Below are 15,767 nucleotides of genomic sequence, written 5' to 3'. Positions count from 1 at the left end.
ATAGATAGATAGATAGATAGATAGATAGATAGATAGATAATTTGCCACTGGTAAATATCACATAAACATCTTTGTGGCTGTTGGCAAAACCACCCAAATATGCCTATATATAGTACTCCAAAATTCTTCCTCTGCCGCTTCCCCACCTTCCAAGCAGTGATTGTACTGAGCAAAATCTTCTGTGAACTGTTTCACCCTCCTTGCACCTAAATGATGGGCTCCCTTAAATACAGCCTCTTTCCCCATGCCGTACTGGTGACCAGCAGAGCAGAGGCGTTCAGGGACAGAAGGCTGAGTGCCATTCCCTGTGTAGCCCTCCCCATTTTGAAATCCACTTCTCTGCTTGGTCATCAGTGTTGCTTTTGTTGTCCTGAACACTCTGCAGAACTTTGCCAGCACAGACAATATGGGAAGTGCCAGAACTAACGATGTCCATACAATTCAATTCCACCTTGTATGTAACATGTTATGAGATGATCACATACCATTTTACATACATCTCATTCATTGCCCTGAGTGTTATACTCCTAGCCAGTTCAGCAATCCATACCAACTTTATTTTCATTATTCAGTGTCTGGACTTAGGTATCATTTATGGCCCACTCTCCAAATTCTGCACTGATCTACTACTAAGGTTTTGCCACGGTCCATTATCTGTAGGTCTTAATTTACTACAAATGTTAATCAATTTATCTTTATAATGTCTGCAGTATTATTAGCTCTTTTTAACACACGCATTTTAATCTGTATTGAGGGTTATAACCATGGTAGTGCAGATGGGTAAGCAGGGAACAGCAAGTACAGAAACAGCGTGTTCCTTTTTTAATAATGACTCCAATATTTTCTGAAATTTAGAAGTAGCAAGATCTAATTGTCTCCATGGAACTTCCTGTCCTCTGATTTAAATAATTATAGATCTGCTATGTGTCTCACATTTTTGATATAGAATGCTTGTTCATATAAACATTTCATATGTTCATATGAACTTGTTCATGTAAACCATTTTATAATTTCCTAAGTGTGGAATTAGCTTTCAAAATTATCACTCATTTACATATTTTCCTATCTTCTAGGGAAAGACACAACATAATTTTTACTCTCCTCTTCACTCAAGCACTTTCTAACAGCATGTCCCTCTTGCTGTTTGCATGTTCAATGAGCTACAGTCAAGTTCTTAAATCACAGACTTGCAATGTGCCTATGGAATTATGCACACAAATGCCTTTTCCCCAAGGAATTACGCATGCAAATAAATAGTCACAAGCAGGCACAAAACAAGTCACTGCATAAAACAAGCCATTAACAGAGTTTGTCAGTACTTTTCATGCAAGCTTACAGCACGAAGTGTGTGCTGGTGAGGATTCGACTGGGGGAGTTCAGCTTTCAAGTTCAACTTTCAGCACCAGATGGCACTCCTGCTATGCAGGACTTCACATGAGCTTCTTGGGTCCAGCAGCACCTTCTCTAAGGAGCCCTCTCCCAGCACCTGGACAGAGGTGTCCATCGGCATCTGGTGTGCCTGAGCCTTGGCAGGTCACCTCAGCAGCACTGTGATTAAGAAACAGGCAGAGAGATCTTGTGACCATCTGAAGACTACGTGAAGGGAAGATTTCATGTCTGTTCCAGCTGGCTCAGTCTCCCCTAGCATGTGCAGACACAACAGAGTAAAAGCTTAAGGATGTTGACAATGTTGACAAGAATGATTCAGGCACTGGCATTTAGCTCTGCACTTGAAATCAGTAAGAAAGGAAGATCCCGAGGCAGGAGAAAATGGGATTTTGGCCTCAGGGACAAATTCCTCTGGTCTCTCCTACAGGAGTGAGAGACAAGGTAAAAAAGGCAGAAGCTAGAGAGAGAGAACGTATATTTGGAAAGATTATTTAGTTGAAAAGGTTATTTCCCATCCTGGGACTGATGCTTACAAATTCCTGATGTTTGTGCTAATAAAATGTTAAATGTTACTCCATGTACATGCAATGCCCAAAGAAAACTAATTTCTTACTTCATGAACCAACTAGTTTGTTTCTTTTACTGCTGATATCCAGATTCTAGAAGAGTTTTTACATGGAGGCTCTAGCAGTGATGACAGGATGTTGGTGGGGTGCTGTGATGTCCGGACCTACTTAACGTGTCCATAAGAGTCCAAGACTTACCAGCTCTCCGTAAAGTGGCACCAAAAAGATTTGAAAACAGCTGATCACTAGGTGGTAAGAACCTTAGAACAAATGTTCTGTCACAGGTGTCAGAAGACTGCTGAGGTTGCCAGAGGGGCTGAATCTGATAGGCATACTTAGACCACACCTAAGTCCTTGGGACAGCATGAAATTCAGAACAAAGCTGAATAATTACTTTCATTATTAGATGCTACAGAAGGGAGCTGCAACCACACTTTGTGCAATGCTATTTCCTAATGCTCGTCTGAGCTGTGAGAAAGCTGATATGCACCTCAGTCGTGATAGGTTTGAATTTTCTCCTTCCATTTCCCAAGAGAGCATCCCAATCTCCAGGCTACAGGCAATGTGCCTCTCATCAATATCCCTTACCGAGCTGGCTGACACAAGCGCTGCATGAAAGAATAAACAAAAAGGAATTAGATTTTGTACAAAGCATGTAAACAACCTTCTGGCAAGGGAGAGATAGGGAATGGGATGTTGGGATATGAAAGTTGCCAAAGTGATGTTGGATAACATGAACAAACAGTTTGGGCAGATGAAGCAGAACATGGCATTAAGCTTCTTCTCAGAGAGTGAATCTCCACACTCTAAAATTAACTTCCTTCTTGTTTATTCTAAACAATTACTAAACAGTTTCTGAAGCCAGGAATTAAGCATAAGGTCTTTTTTCCTATGCAGGTCATAGATTGATAGATTGTGCATTCTAAAGCTTTGGGGTTCTCTGAGTTTAAGTTTCATTTTAATCTACATCTCAAGGTCAGCCTATCCATTGTACTCTCTTTCTGAAGGGAAAAGAAAAAGAAAAAGAAAAAAGAAAAAGAAAAAGAAAAAAAAGCACTCATTTTACCCATACTGATACTTTCCATAGTGAGAACCTGTTGCCTTCACAGTTTGAACAGACTGGTAAAGGGATACTGTTCACAAAGGTGACATCATATGCACTGAAAAAGCCTTGCATTACAGATTTTTGTTTGTTTCAGGTTAAATCTTGAAACTAATGATTTGTGTACTGAAGAATACAAGCATGTTATTTCCAGAGGAAGGCACATGGAATACACAGAAAAGAGCAGGCTGCTGATGTCTAGTCATTGCTACCAGTCCTGAAACCATCAAGTTCATGTCCAGTTTTCATCAGCTGCAATTATATTTCTACCTGAAATGATATCTGTAAGCAATACTTTTGTGAGAAGACAGAGACTGCAGTACTCTAAGGCTCAACCAAGAGGCTGCTGAAAAAACACCACCACCAAAACAACCAAAGAAAACAGCTGGCACAGGCTTTCACCTGCTGGAGAGAACATATGAACGAGGAATAAGCAAGATGCAAACAACTGACAATTCAGACTGCAGCTGCTTCTAGTTATGTTAGATTCAAAGATGTAATTGCATGACCGTGTACAAAATCAGTCAATCTATCAATCAATTTATCAAGCTGCATCCCAAAGAGCAATTCTGGTTTGAGCTGGAGCCAAGACAGCCACAAAGGGAGTTGTTGGGAATGAGTTTCCTTTTGTTTGTTGCACAGTTCACAAACTCTAATGCTAAATTACTGTGATATTCACCCCTGCAAAACGCACAGAGACTAGTCACCATCTAAAACCCCTGTAAGATATATTTCAGTGCTTTGGTTGAATCTGAGTACCAGATAAATATTTTACTTGCCCTCTGTGAATGAGAAATGTTAGGGAACATAATCTCACCTGAAAACTGAAAGTCCCTAATGATGCTTGTATCTGTCTTGAGATGACTTTCATGTACTTAGGAATTGCCTGTAATACCTATCAGAAATAATTTTTCTAAGTGCTACACATAATGTGCAGTTACGTATAATATACCTCTTCACACAAAACTGTCATACATAATTTGAGATCACTCTCTACTGCAAGTCTTGAATCCGAAGTTAATAAAAATCAGCCTAACTCTGTTGACTTCAGCAGAGCAGATCCACATCTGATAATACTCTTACTGGGAGTTATATAACCACCCCTATATCCTTCATAGAGGACGCTGTTAGACACTCACAGGGTTAAATATTATCACTGGAGATGCTTCTGGACGTGCTGTTTTTAACAGCTGTAATTTTTTTTTCTTTTGGCTTGTTTGTCAGCTGTTCCACTATTATTATTTTAGCAATAATGCAAGCATATTTGAATGCTCTCAAAACCAAATGATAACAGTGCTATATAAAAAAACAAAACAAAACAAAACACCATCCTTGCTTTGAAAAGACTCCATTCTAAGCTAAAGGATCAGGGATAGGGTAAATGCATACATTTTCACCAGAGGTGTATGTCTATTTGTATAGCTACACAAACAATTTATATGACAGGCACCAAATAAAAGCTGAAGAGAGACGTTCACAATGCTGAAACTTAGATTTCACTAGAAGTCTGAAAAAGTAAGGCATGGGGGCACAAGAAATCAAGAAACTGAACAGCTCTGAAGGCGATGGCTAAGAAATCCTGTTCCACAGGAACTCAGAAAAGACACAGGCTTGACTGTATTCAAGCAACAGGCAGAGACATAACAAGTTTTTGTCTTGTAATGCTGATGCTACAGATATGGCAAGCACTGGTTCTACAGTGATGTGCACAGAATCAAAACATGTAAGCTGTAAATATGAAAAACTGCTTATGTAAGCCTCCCTTGTGACTAATTGTTACTATCTATTTAATTGTATGGTTTGATTGCCACATGCTTTCATTTTCCTATTGGGATTTTTAAGAGCTGGATGATGGGATATGAAGAGAATTGCTAAACCTGCGCCTTTACCTTCAGAAATATTTCCAAAGTCAGAGGGGGAAGGAGGTCACAGCTGCTTCTTCCATTTGACTCCTAACAATACAGCAAGATGGAACTTCTCTTCACGCTTTTTCTTGTTGTTTTGACGGTTTTTGTGGCAATGTCTTTCTATTATGAACACCCCAAGGCAAAAATCCCGCCTGGAATGAGTCAGCGCAAAAAGCTTTACGCTTTTCATTATATCATGAACTTCGGGTTTGGTCTGGTAAGTAAACTTTGCTTAAAGCTGGACTTTTTAATTTAATTTCTGATAGAGGGATAAGGGATTGGTGATTTTTATTTAGTACAAATGTTTAAATATACTGCAAATACACAGCTCGATTTATTTGGTACCACTGCAAATACCTTCAGCTCAGCTGGGTGCAAGATGACTCCATTGCTTGCTATACACTAAAGGTAACAATATAGAAAAATAAAATTCTGTGGACAGTCTAATATCCCATTTTTTCTGATTGAGTAAATTTTAGCTTTTTAATCCTGTTGCCTCATGCAGTGCTGGAAAATGTGAGGAGCTACCACATGTTCTATGTGGAACTTTGCTCTGTGTAACACAGTGCTTATTTAGGGAAAGAGTAACTAAATGCCCTACGTGATCTCAGCTCTCTGCTACAAATGTATTGCTCTACTTCTGAGCCATCTGACAGACAGCTGCCACATTCGAGATCAGCATGTCTATATGACTTCCTTTTTTTGAGTTAGCACACATTTAAAAAACACTTTTGTGATTGCTAAATCAAGCTTTTCTTTTAGCATTTTAAATTACACAAAAAAAAGCTTCAGTTTCTTTGTGTTGTGCACGACATTTCACTGCAATTCCATGTTCTAATGTTATTATTTTTTCCTCCCTCTCCCTACTACAATGCTTATTAAGTTTTTTTTTGAAGTCAGTAAGCTTCTGAGGACGTGACTCATTATGTCCCTTGAGAACACCTCACCCAGCTCTGAACGCTGCTATGATAGTAAAGCCATGAAATAAAATGGGATAGTAAGTCAAATTAAGTTTTCTTACATACACTGTACTATGTGTGGACCTCCGCATTTTCAAAAACAGTGTATGAATACTCTTTATCCATCAGACAAAGTTTTATCTTTGTGTAATTCATATATAAGAGGCCAAACTGCAGAATTTAGAAGCTCACTGGTGACTAATGTAGTTCTCAACTTATAATCTGCTGGCCAGTGAGAGGCCAAGGAAAAGCATTGTACCACATCACCTCAAAGAAGCAGAAGGATAAGGATATTAATGTATGATTAAAGCGAAGTATAAATGCAAGGAAATTTTGAGTCTGCTGTCAGGCAGATTAGTTATGCCAAAGTAGCCAAATCCTTTCAAGGGATGGCAACCCATGAGGTCAAAACTGCAGGGAAAACAAAAGTTTACTAGGACAGACCTAGTGTTCAGTTGAGACAAAAGATGCATGTGAAGTCACTGGAGACAAATCAGTTTGAAGCAGCTATGTGCAACCTAATAAATTTTATGAAGAAGTGTTTGCATTCACCTAAGAGGATATACTTATATAAAAAGAGCTATGTCTTAATAAGGTTGCCCCACGGAGCTGTGAATGCCCCATCCCCGTAAGTGTTCGAGGAAGGCCAGGTTGGATGGGGCTTTTTGCAACCTGGTATAGTGAGAAGTGTCCCTGCCCATGGCAGGGGGTTGGAACCAGGTGATCTTTAAGGTCCCTTCCAACCCAAACCATTCTATGATTCTATAAAAATTCTTCATAGAAAAATCTACCCATCCTTTATTTTTTCACTTAGTATTTGGTCTGTAAGAAGAAAAATGGACAGATCAGTAAAGCTAAACACTAGTCAAAGGGCTAAAACCTGTCCTTCCTCGGAAACGGACCTGCAATGATCGAGGGGCTGATTAAATTATGCTATGCACTGTGTTAATAGCTCTGTAAGCTTCCTGGACCCCATTTATCCTAGTAATGATTTAGGCAGAAGGGCTGGCAGAAATTGGGTGCAGATGGCAGGCCCCTGTACCTGTGTAAAGAGAACAAAGGACTCACACCAGGGTTAGCACAGCCAGCACGGCCCTCCCGCTGGCACCAGTTGCTACGTGCATGTTGCTGCAGGCCTCAGCCCTCTGCTTGAACACGTATCTGGATTCTCCTTTGTAATCTAACTCAGGTTCCTCTCTGCCTCTCACACAGCTTTTCTCCTGGTGCATGGAAACCTCCATGCCAGCTGTCAGTGGGATCAGTTTTTCAGCATTTCACTGTGAATGACAATTGGTGGGCAGACACTGCTGCGCTTGCACTGACTGCAGAGGCCGAGCTAGACAACGCTTCAAAGGAGGTCGCAGCTCTCCAGTCCTGTCCTTTGGCTGTCTCATGCTACCCATAAGTCTTTCTTTTCAAGCTGTCATGTCAGCTATCATTTTAGAAGATCCTTAATCAATCCACATCCAACCTGTGCAACTACTGGTTTACAAATTATACTGCTAACCAGTTGCATTTCTTTGCGAGAGCCAAAATGTACATCACGTTTGGCCAACTTGGCTAATCACCTATGATTAACCAAGCTTTATGAACATGAAGATCCCGAAAGCGGGATTTCTGGTAACAAACTGGTGATGACTAGTCTTGATACATTCTAAACATACCTTTAAGTACACATAGCCTGGTCTTGCAGCTGACATGTAAGTGATGACTTCTTTTCAGAAACTTTAGGTGAAAACCCAGTACTGCATTTGGAGGGAGCATACAGACTGAAGAATGGATTTGAATCAGAAAAAGCAAAAATGCAAACTTGTTGATTCCTGCTGAACTTCCATTCATGGGAACTGTGCAATTTAAAACACCACCAGGTTAAAATTTCATTTGCATATTACCAGAAATAACTATGAAGATTATGTGTGATGATACTAATTACCGATGTCCTTCATAACTGCAATTTTTTGCAGGTACTCCACAGCAGATATTCACAACTAACAGTGAAGTGACTAAGAACGGTATAAATAAATGCCAATCTGTAGGAAAACTATTACATATTTAACGAAAATGAAATGTCACACTTCCAACACTACACACAGCAGCTGATAAGGATTCCTACTTTTGTTTCGTATTTCCAAGACAAAGATGGTGCCTATGATATACACAAACAGTATAGCTAATTACAGGAGTAACCTTAACCGTTACAAAAGTATTACTGTAAGGAAGGAAGAAAAATACAGGAGGGAATTGGAGAATTAAAGAAATAAAAATTATTTTCCCATGGACATCATAGAGGAGATCTGTAGAAGGAACCAGTATGAGACTAAAGCTAGGCTACAAAATGATCCTTCTTGTAGATGGGATCAGCTCTTCAAATGGCATAAAATGGGCTTTCTGCCATATTTAACAGGACCACATTATTAAACTACATGAGGTCTGTGAAATGTGAGGTGAAAAACACAAGACTCTCACTATGGGATTTTAAGATACATGCAGTATATACCTTTGTATATATAATTGGATTTTGAAACACATATGTATGAACAATGGCAACACAACAGATGATATTACTCATTAGAGAAGACAAAAAGTACAACATTTGATCCAAATAGAGCGGAAATGAGTGATACTGCCTCGTATTTTTCATCATAGACTAGATCAGACTGCAACCAAAACAGCTTAAAGCCATCCAGACGCAACGTAGACTAGCTCAGACTGACTCCAATCTTCAGCCTTGAATGTTTAAGTACGAATCACTGAGCTATGTGAATATTGAGCTAAGGTTCAAAATTATTCTTGTTGGGGAGGCCAGCTGTGGTAGATGCTACAGAAAAATGTTCTGCACGTTAAAAAGCTGTGGGAGTTTGGGAAACCAAAGTATTAGCCACACAAGGAGAAATTTTAAAATGCTGTAACTGCTCTCTCCTTCTTTTGTTCAAGCACAGGGCTACTTAAACACCTAGTGAAAGGAAGTATTTGCCCCCTCTATCTACTGCTAATAGCTTGAGTGTTCTTCCACTGATATAATCTAAGCCAGGATTTCACCACTGCAGAATGAGTTCAGATGAAAAACACCATGCCAACATCTAAACTTTCTAATATAATTCAGAAATTATTACCAAAACTAACTCTGTGTTCTGCTAGATACTACTGATAACATTTTTGCCAGAGATGTATGATGGTATTAACGAACCAGTTACAGTGATACTGTGAAAGTGACTTACAGCCAGATTTGCCCACAGGAAGTCTTTGCTTCTGGAGACGCATGGACACAACGCAGAAGATTCTTCTCAGGCAGCTACAGAAGACAAATTCATCCATTCCTTTCAAATCTACTGCTGAGTTACAGATTTTCGCAGGGTTTGCATTACAATGAAGGTGTATCCACATCATCGTAACTGGCCACTTCATTGCCAGAACCATCAGGAGACAAAGTTTGAACTGACCATGGAAATTTAAGCTTTTGTGCTCATTCTCCAGGTAAGATGGAAATTTGTATTAATTTGTGGTTTCTTTTCCTTTACTAACAGGCAACATTAATAGAAAAAATTGGTATCACTTCAGAAGTCCATTTCCTCAGGATTATGATGGATGGGATACCGCCACCAAAAGATAAACATCTTTTTATCAAAGACTTAAGATTTGAAAAGGTTAAAGTAAGAATGTACCAGCCAAAAATGTCAACCACTGGACAAAGAAGAGGAATACTTTATTTTCATGGCGGAGTTGGACGGCTTGGAAGCATTCGTAAGTAATGTAAATAATATGAGTTGTATCTACAAATACTATGCAGTTACTGATCTGACACTGTATTTCTTAAAAGACAAGAAGAGGTAGTAGGTAAAGCATTATAAATAAAAAAAATCATGTCAGGATAGCAGAGTAATTTTACTTACATGCAGCAGGCATCAAGTTAAATGATCTTTCTACAAATCATGTATCTAGAACTTCTTCGATCATTTATTGTCTTCTCCCTCATACTTATGAGAAAAGTTGAAAATTTCTAAGAATTTTATTTTTTTCCAAGAACTCAGTTCACGCTCACATATATGTGCAAGCTTGTGTATATGTATGTATACTGTTGTGCATTTACAATGGAACTGTCTACAAGGAAAAAATATAATTTGTATTTAGAGATTAGATGGTGTCTCCTGAAAAAGAAAAAATAATACACTAGATTTGGCTGCTTTTTTTCCTTCTTTTAATAACTTCTCATCTTCAATGCCACTTTGGCAGTAGCAGCAGTGGTGCTTTCTGTTAACATTTCAGTGAGGAGAATGAAACAATGAATGGCAAAAATTCCAGGTTTCTTATTGGCAAGAAGATTCCCACAGATGCAATGAAACTATGAGGAATGCCCAGATTAGATCATACCAACAATAGGAGATTTACGGTGTAGCTTAATCACAAAACAGAGATTAAAAACTGCAGAATATTTTCATCTGACTTATTTTTAAAACAAGTTACAACTCCATTGAAATGTTTTGTTTTTATAGAGGCCTATGAAAGAACATGCCGCTACTTTGCTAGGAAAACCAACTCAGTGGTTGTGTCTGTTGGGTAAGTGGAGCCGATCCAAACACACAACGTGACAGCCATTCGTGTCTCCTTTCCAGGTTTATAATTCTTTAATGCTTTAGTCGCTGCAAGCCAAGTTCCTAGCAATCTGCATTGAGTATTTGTATTTAATGATCACATGCATTACACCAGCACTAATTACCCTTAGAAAGAACTAGCCAACTAATCCCCACTTACTTATTTCCAAATTTCCATTATAGCAGTTTTATAATTTGTAGCTACCATTAGATGAGGATGTTTTTATTTCCTAAAGCCATACACAAAGCACTGTAAGTTGAAGCCTGCATTGTGTTTGAAGTGTAACTACCTCTGTTGATAGCACAGTTGCCCAGACCACTAAATACTCATTTTAGTAGTTGTTCTGAAAAACTGTGTGCACAGTCCACATTTAACTTGCAACCAGAGATGACCATTTAAAATCTTTTTGTGATGAGCTGTAATATATTTTTAAAAGAATCAACTTTTAAAAATTCACAAAAATGGTTGTTGTCTTGGAATTTTATTAAAATTGCACTAATTACTATTTACATCCCAAAACACTTGGAGAATCATTAGCTCTTATTGATTCTGTTTATAAAGAATTGAGCTTACAGAAAAATGCTGAAACCTTTTTGTATTTTCATTATCCATTTTCTGCACTCATGTTGTCTAACCATTTGTTTGGAAATTTTCACTTTGATTTCTAAGTAGAATTGCTGATAGATTAATTTACACATATGTGGCTTGCCATCTAATTGTACAGAAAGTCAGTGTGTGCCCTCAGTCCCCTGAGTCACCTGATAGGCAATTAAATACATATTTTGCAAAGATAGAAGAATGCACTGACCCCCCTCAAACATTAACAATAGTAGCAATAAGACAGCATAAGCAGTAATTATTAGCAATTCTGTTGATGTAATTATAATCTCAGAAAGTTGTCCTTTCTTCAGAATGAAATATATGAAAGCATGAATGTAAGGACAACAAGGGGACCATTCATTAGATAAGACTATGTTAAAACACTTTCATTCCTATTTAGGTATCGCTTAGCTCCTGAGTACCCATATCCAACTCAATTTGAGGATTGTCTCACTGCCACCATACATTTTATGAGGACAGCACAAGATTATGGAGTAGACCCTTCTCGCATTATTGTCTGTGGAGATAGCAGTGGAGGTACACTCACTGCTGCTGTTGCCCAAGCACTGGTAAACAGAAGAGATGTCCCAAAGCTGAGAGCACAAATCCTAATATATCCTTTTCTCCAGGGTGCAGACTTTAATTTGCCTTCCTATCAGCAGAATGAGGGCATTCCCGTTTTGTTAAAGGAACGAACCGTCTCTCTTGGTTTGAAGTATCTCAATACAGACTTGTCTGCCGTAAACAATGTGCTTCAAGGCTGTCATGTTTCAGAAGAACTGAGACTGAAGTATCAGAAATGGCTGAGTCCTGATAACATCCCTCATGAGTTTAAAACAAGAGGCTACACACCAAGTACAGAACAACCGTTCTCAGAACAAGTCTATACATTGGTCAAGGCTCTTCTTGAGCCTGTTTTTTCACCACTGCTATCTGAAGATAGTGTTATTGCTCAGCTTCCTGAGACTTTCATTCTGACCTGCGAATATGATGTACTTAGAGATGATGGACTGCTGTACAAGAAACGATTAGAGGATCATGGTGTAAAAGTGACCTTGTGCCATCTGCAAGAGGGATTCCATGGAACAATATTCTTAGCACTTTATGGTAAGATTACATCATTCAAATCTGGACTCAAAGGCCTGGAAAAGATAACAAAATTTCTAAGGTTGATGTAAAACTCTGTTTCTTTCATTCCCTTTCCTGATTCCTATTGCTCACTGCTTGCAAAGATTTTTCAAAAACACCTTCGATTTTCCTTTTCTTAAATCATCTCTTGAAATTTCGGCATTGGATTTATTGTCCTTTTTATCCAAGAAATTGATTTGGTGATGGCTTTCTCTTCATTTTTACTTACGGTATGCAAAATCAGATGAATTTATCTTTCTTCTACTATCTCCTTCAGAGTTTTCTGTTTTACCCGTAAAAGATCTGGCCCCCATGGCAAGTGTTTCACAATGCATCAAAGATTAATAGAATCATTCAGGTTGGAAAAGACCTCTAAGGTCATCTAGTCCAACCTTTAACCTAGTACTAAATTCTACCACTAAACCATGTTACTAAGTTCTAAATCCACACGTTTCTTGAAGACCTCCAGGGATGGTGACTCAACCACTTCTCTTGGCATGCCATTCCAATGCCGCACAATCCTTTTAGTAAAGAAAGTTCTCCTAATATCCAACCTAAACCTTCCCCTGAAGCTTGGCTTAATAAAGTTCGAATAATAATATATAAACTGCAATATACAGCAAGCATGGTCCATGTTTTATCGAGATATTTATCTTATGAAAGCTGAGTTTGAGACAGCCTTGAAGAGAGGTTAATGTAGCAGAAAAGATGTGAGCATAGACGTAAAAGAAAGAAGTTTCAACCCTGCAACCATACTCCTGTTCTGGGACCCCCAGTATGAGAAAGACCTAGACATACTGGAAAGAATCCAATGCGGGACCACCACGATGAGCAAGGGACTACAGCACCTCTCCTGTGAGAGAGCTGGGACCGTTCAGCCTGGAGAAAAGGAAGCTCAGAGGGATCTTTTCAATGTCTATAAATACCTGAGACATTTTGCTGAAATACTAACCCTAACATTCCTGGCTGTTAGTAAAATCACTTAGAATTATATAAATACATGAAGATAAGAGGAGAATGAATTTATTGCCTGTGATTAGAAATGATGGTAAACTATGAGAGTTTAAAAAAAACAACTAGCAAACAGGACTAAACACATTTCCAATCAGAGTATACTTATTTAAAATCTTAAATGTTTTTCATGACAAAGTTCTATCTATTTCCACATATAAAAGTTGATATTCCTTGATGTATAATCAACACAAATAATTACATAAAATATTTTATATCTACATTTTACATGCATTTTGATAAAAAACAGTTTGCACATAGGATTTGGCATTTAACTTAGATCTGTGTTAAGGATTCGTAATTGATAATGAATATCTGAGATGGAAGACATCCTCGAATAAAAATGTCATTGTGATTTAAATATACTTGTTGCATTCTATTTATTTCATATTTTGATATTAGAAATGTGAGTATTGCCAAGAGATGTCAGTAAACATTTTAATGACATTGTTCTCCTGAGGTGAATGTTTCACACTATAATTGTTTCCTCTCTGTTTTTATTATACTCTTATATCCTGCTTTACAATAATTTCTCATGCTACTAGACACTAATATCATGAATTCTTCAGTATGTTGGAGACATACTGCATTTCCATGCAGAAATGGAAGCATGGGTAGGATGTAATTTCACTTACAGTCAAAACTTCTGACTATCTTTGATTAAATGAATACCTGAAACACTGCCCACACTATGAACTTCTTTTGTTCTTGTCAGAGAAATTTCTAGCTCTATAATTTAAAAATAATAAGCTCTTTATCTGACATTATTGCATACATCTTCTGCCCACTACTGGCTTATTTAAACTATAATCAAAAGCAAAGAATGCTGCAGACAATTATGTACGGGAAGTCTTCAGGTGGAATAAGATACCTTACAAACAATGGAAGGATGTTCTGCTATACTCAGCATGGCTCTGTTATTTATATTCAGCATACTGGAAAATAAAGCCTACTAGAACAATCTGAATGCCAACTAGCTAAACTCACAAAGTCTTTAAAAAATAAATATATAAATATATATGTATATATTTACAGGGTTTTTCCACATGGTCTTTCAAAATTAACACAATTTGCATGACCAAAATAGCAAAAATCTCCTACATTTTTTTCCTGATATCTAGGCAGATATATCAGTTATACTGACTTTTGAGTGCTATTCAAAATGAATTTTGAACTATTTTGCATATGGGCAAAAATGATACTAATTTTGAGATTTACGTCCTTCATTGGCATGGGTGGCAATTTGTCCATAAAGTTACAGAAGAATACATTAGAAGAATATGTATTAGAAGAATAAATACACATAGAGAATATCAGAATGAGACAAAGAAAAAGGCTGGCAAGTGTTTAGGTAATAAAGCCCCAAGAAGACATGCTGAAGGCACTATAGATCTTTTCTTTCTTTAATGACTCGACGAGTAGTAAAATAACTGGTTATTCTGAACATTCAGTACTCACAATAAAATCTCAGCACACGTATTCCTTCAACAAAGTAATGGAGCGTGGACAAGACCGGTCCTCTCCAGAGGTGTCAACCCTAAATAATTTGGACAGGAGCCACATTCTAGTCTGTTCTCTAGACTTTTGCACATAGGCAGTATATCACAAATAAGAGGATTCAGGCACAGATCAGAACATTGTCAGGACATGAAAACTAGTGAAATGCTGAAAAGGTCTGTGAAGCTGGGAGGTCTGGATACTATTTGAATGGCTATATATTACAGAAAGATGTTAAGAAAATTAAGAAAGGGAAAGCAAATCGTTGTGCACCATTCCAACCACCAGATGTCAGTATACAATTGATATTTCAATGCTATTAGAATAACCTGGGAAACTGCTTTCTGCTCTTAGGCACATAATCTGAGCACCCGAAAGACATTACAAAAGGTCATAGAATGTTTTAGACTTAAATATTTTTGCTGAACCTGCTGCTATGCCTTCATATACTAAAGCAGTAGGTTTAACAACACAGTAGGATTTAAGGCATACTAATTTTCAAGTTCAATTACCTGTTCTAAACCAATCAAGTTATAGCGGTTTATTACAGAACTTTACAACTTCAATTATCTTCTGTTTTGCTATCTTTACATTACCTCTTTGTACTACTCTATTTAAAAGTCAATACACAACAGATATTTTGGAAAATAAACAGGCATTTAGAAAATACTCCAAATTTTGAATTTGATTATTAAAAAAACATTTAATATTATTCTCTACTTATGATGCACATTCTCTGTAGGATACTGCTGCTGAAATAAATAGATAGAATCCTGTAAACTATGGTTTCTTTTATTCCTGTCAGTTGTCTTCTAATTGCCCGTTACCCCAGTGATTCATTGTGTTTATTGACTCTCTCATGATAGCGAACAGAACAGAACAGAACGGAACAGAACAGAACAGTTGGAAGGGGCCTTCAGAGATCCAGTCCAACTGCCTGACCTCTTCAGGGCTAACCAAAAGCTAAAGCACATCAGTGAGGGAGTTGTCCAAATGCCTCTTGAACACTGGCTGGCAC

At 37.8% G+C, this 15,767-nt stretch overlaps 1 protein-coding gene across 1 annotated transcript; it reads left to right on the top strand.

Moving 5' to 3' along the window:
* Window positions 1–709: 709 nt before the first annotated feature.
* On the top strand, window positions 710–13,657 carry LOC106040189 (arylacetamide deacetylase-like 4). The gene is made up of 4 exons (XM_013187887.3): window positions 710–5,181; window positions 9,448–9,664; window positions 10,414–10,477; window positions 11,514–13,657. Exons 1-4 carry the CDS (start codon window positions 5,026–5,028, stop codon window positions 12,289–12,291), a joined length of 1,215 nt encoding a protein of 404 aa, XP_013043341.3. The 5' UTR covers window positions 710–5,025; the 3' UTR covers window positions 12,292–13,657.
* The last annotated feature ends 2,110 nt before the right edge of the window (window positions 13,658–15,767 follow it).

This window comes from Anser cygnoides, chromosome 23 (genome assembly GCF_040182565.1).
Source record: "Anser cygnoides isolate HZ-2024a breed goose chromosome 23, Taihu_goose_T2T_genome, whole genome shotgun sequence".
NCBI classification, from domain to species: domain Eukaryota; kingdom Metazoa; phylum Chordata; class Aves; order Anseriformes; family Anatidae; genus Anser; species Anser cygnoides.
This window is presented reverse-complemented; position numbering and strand designations above follow the sequence as displayed.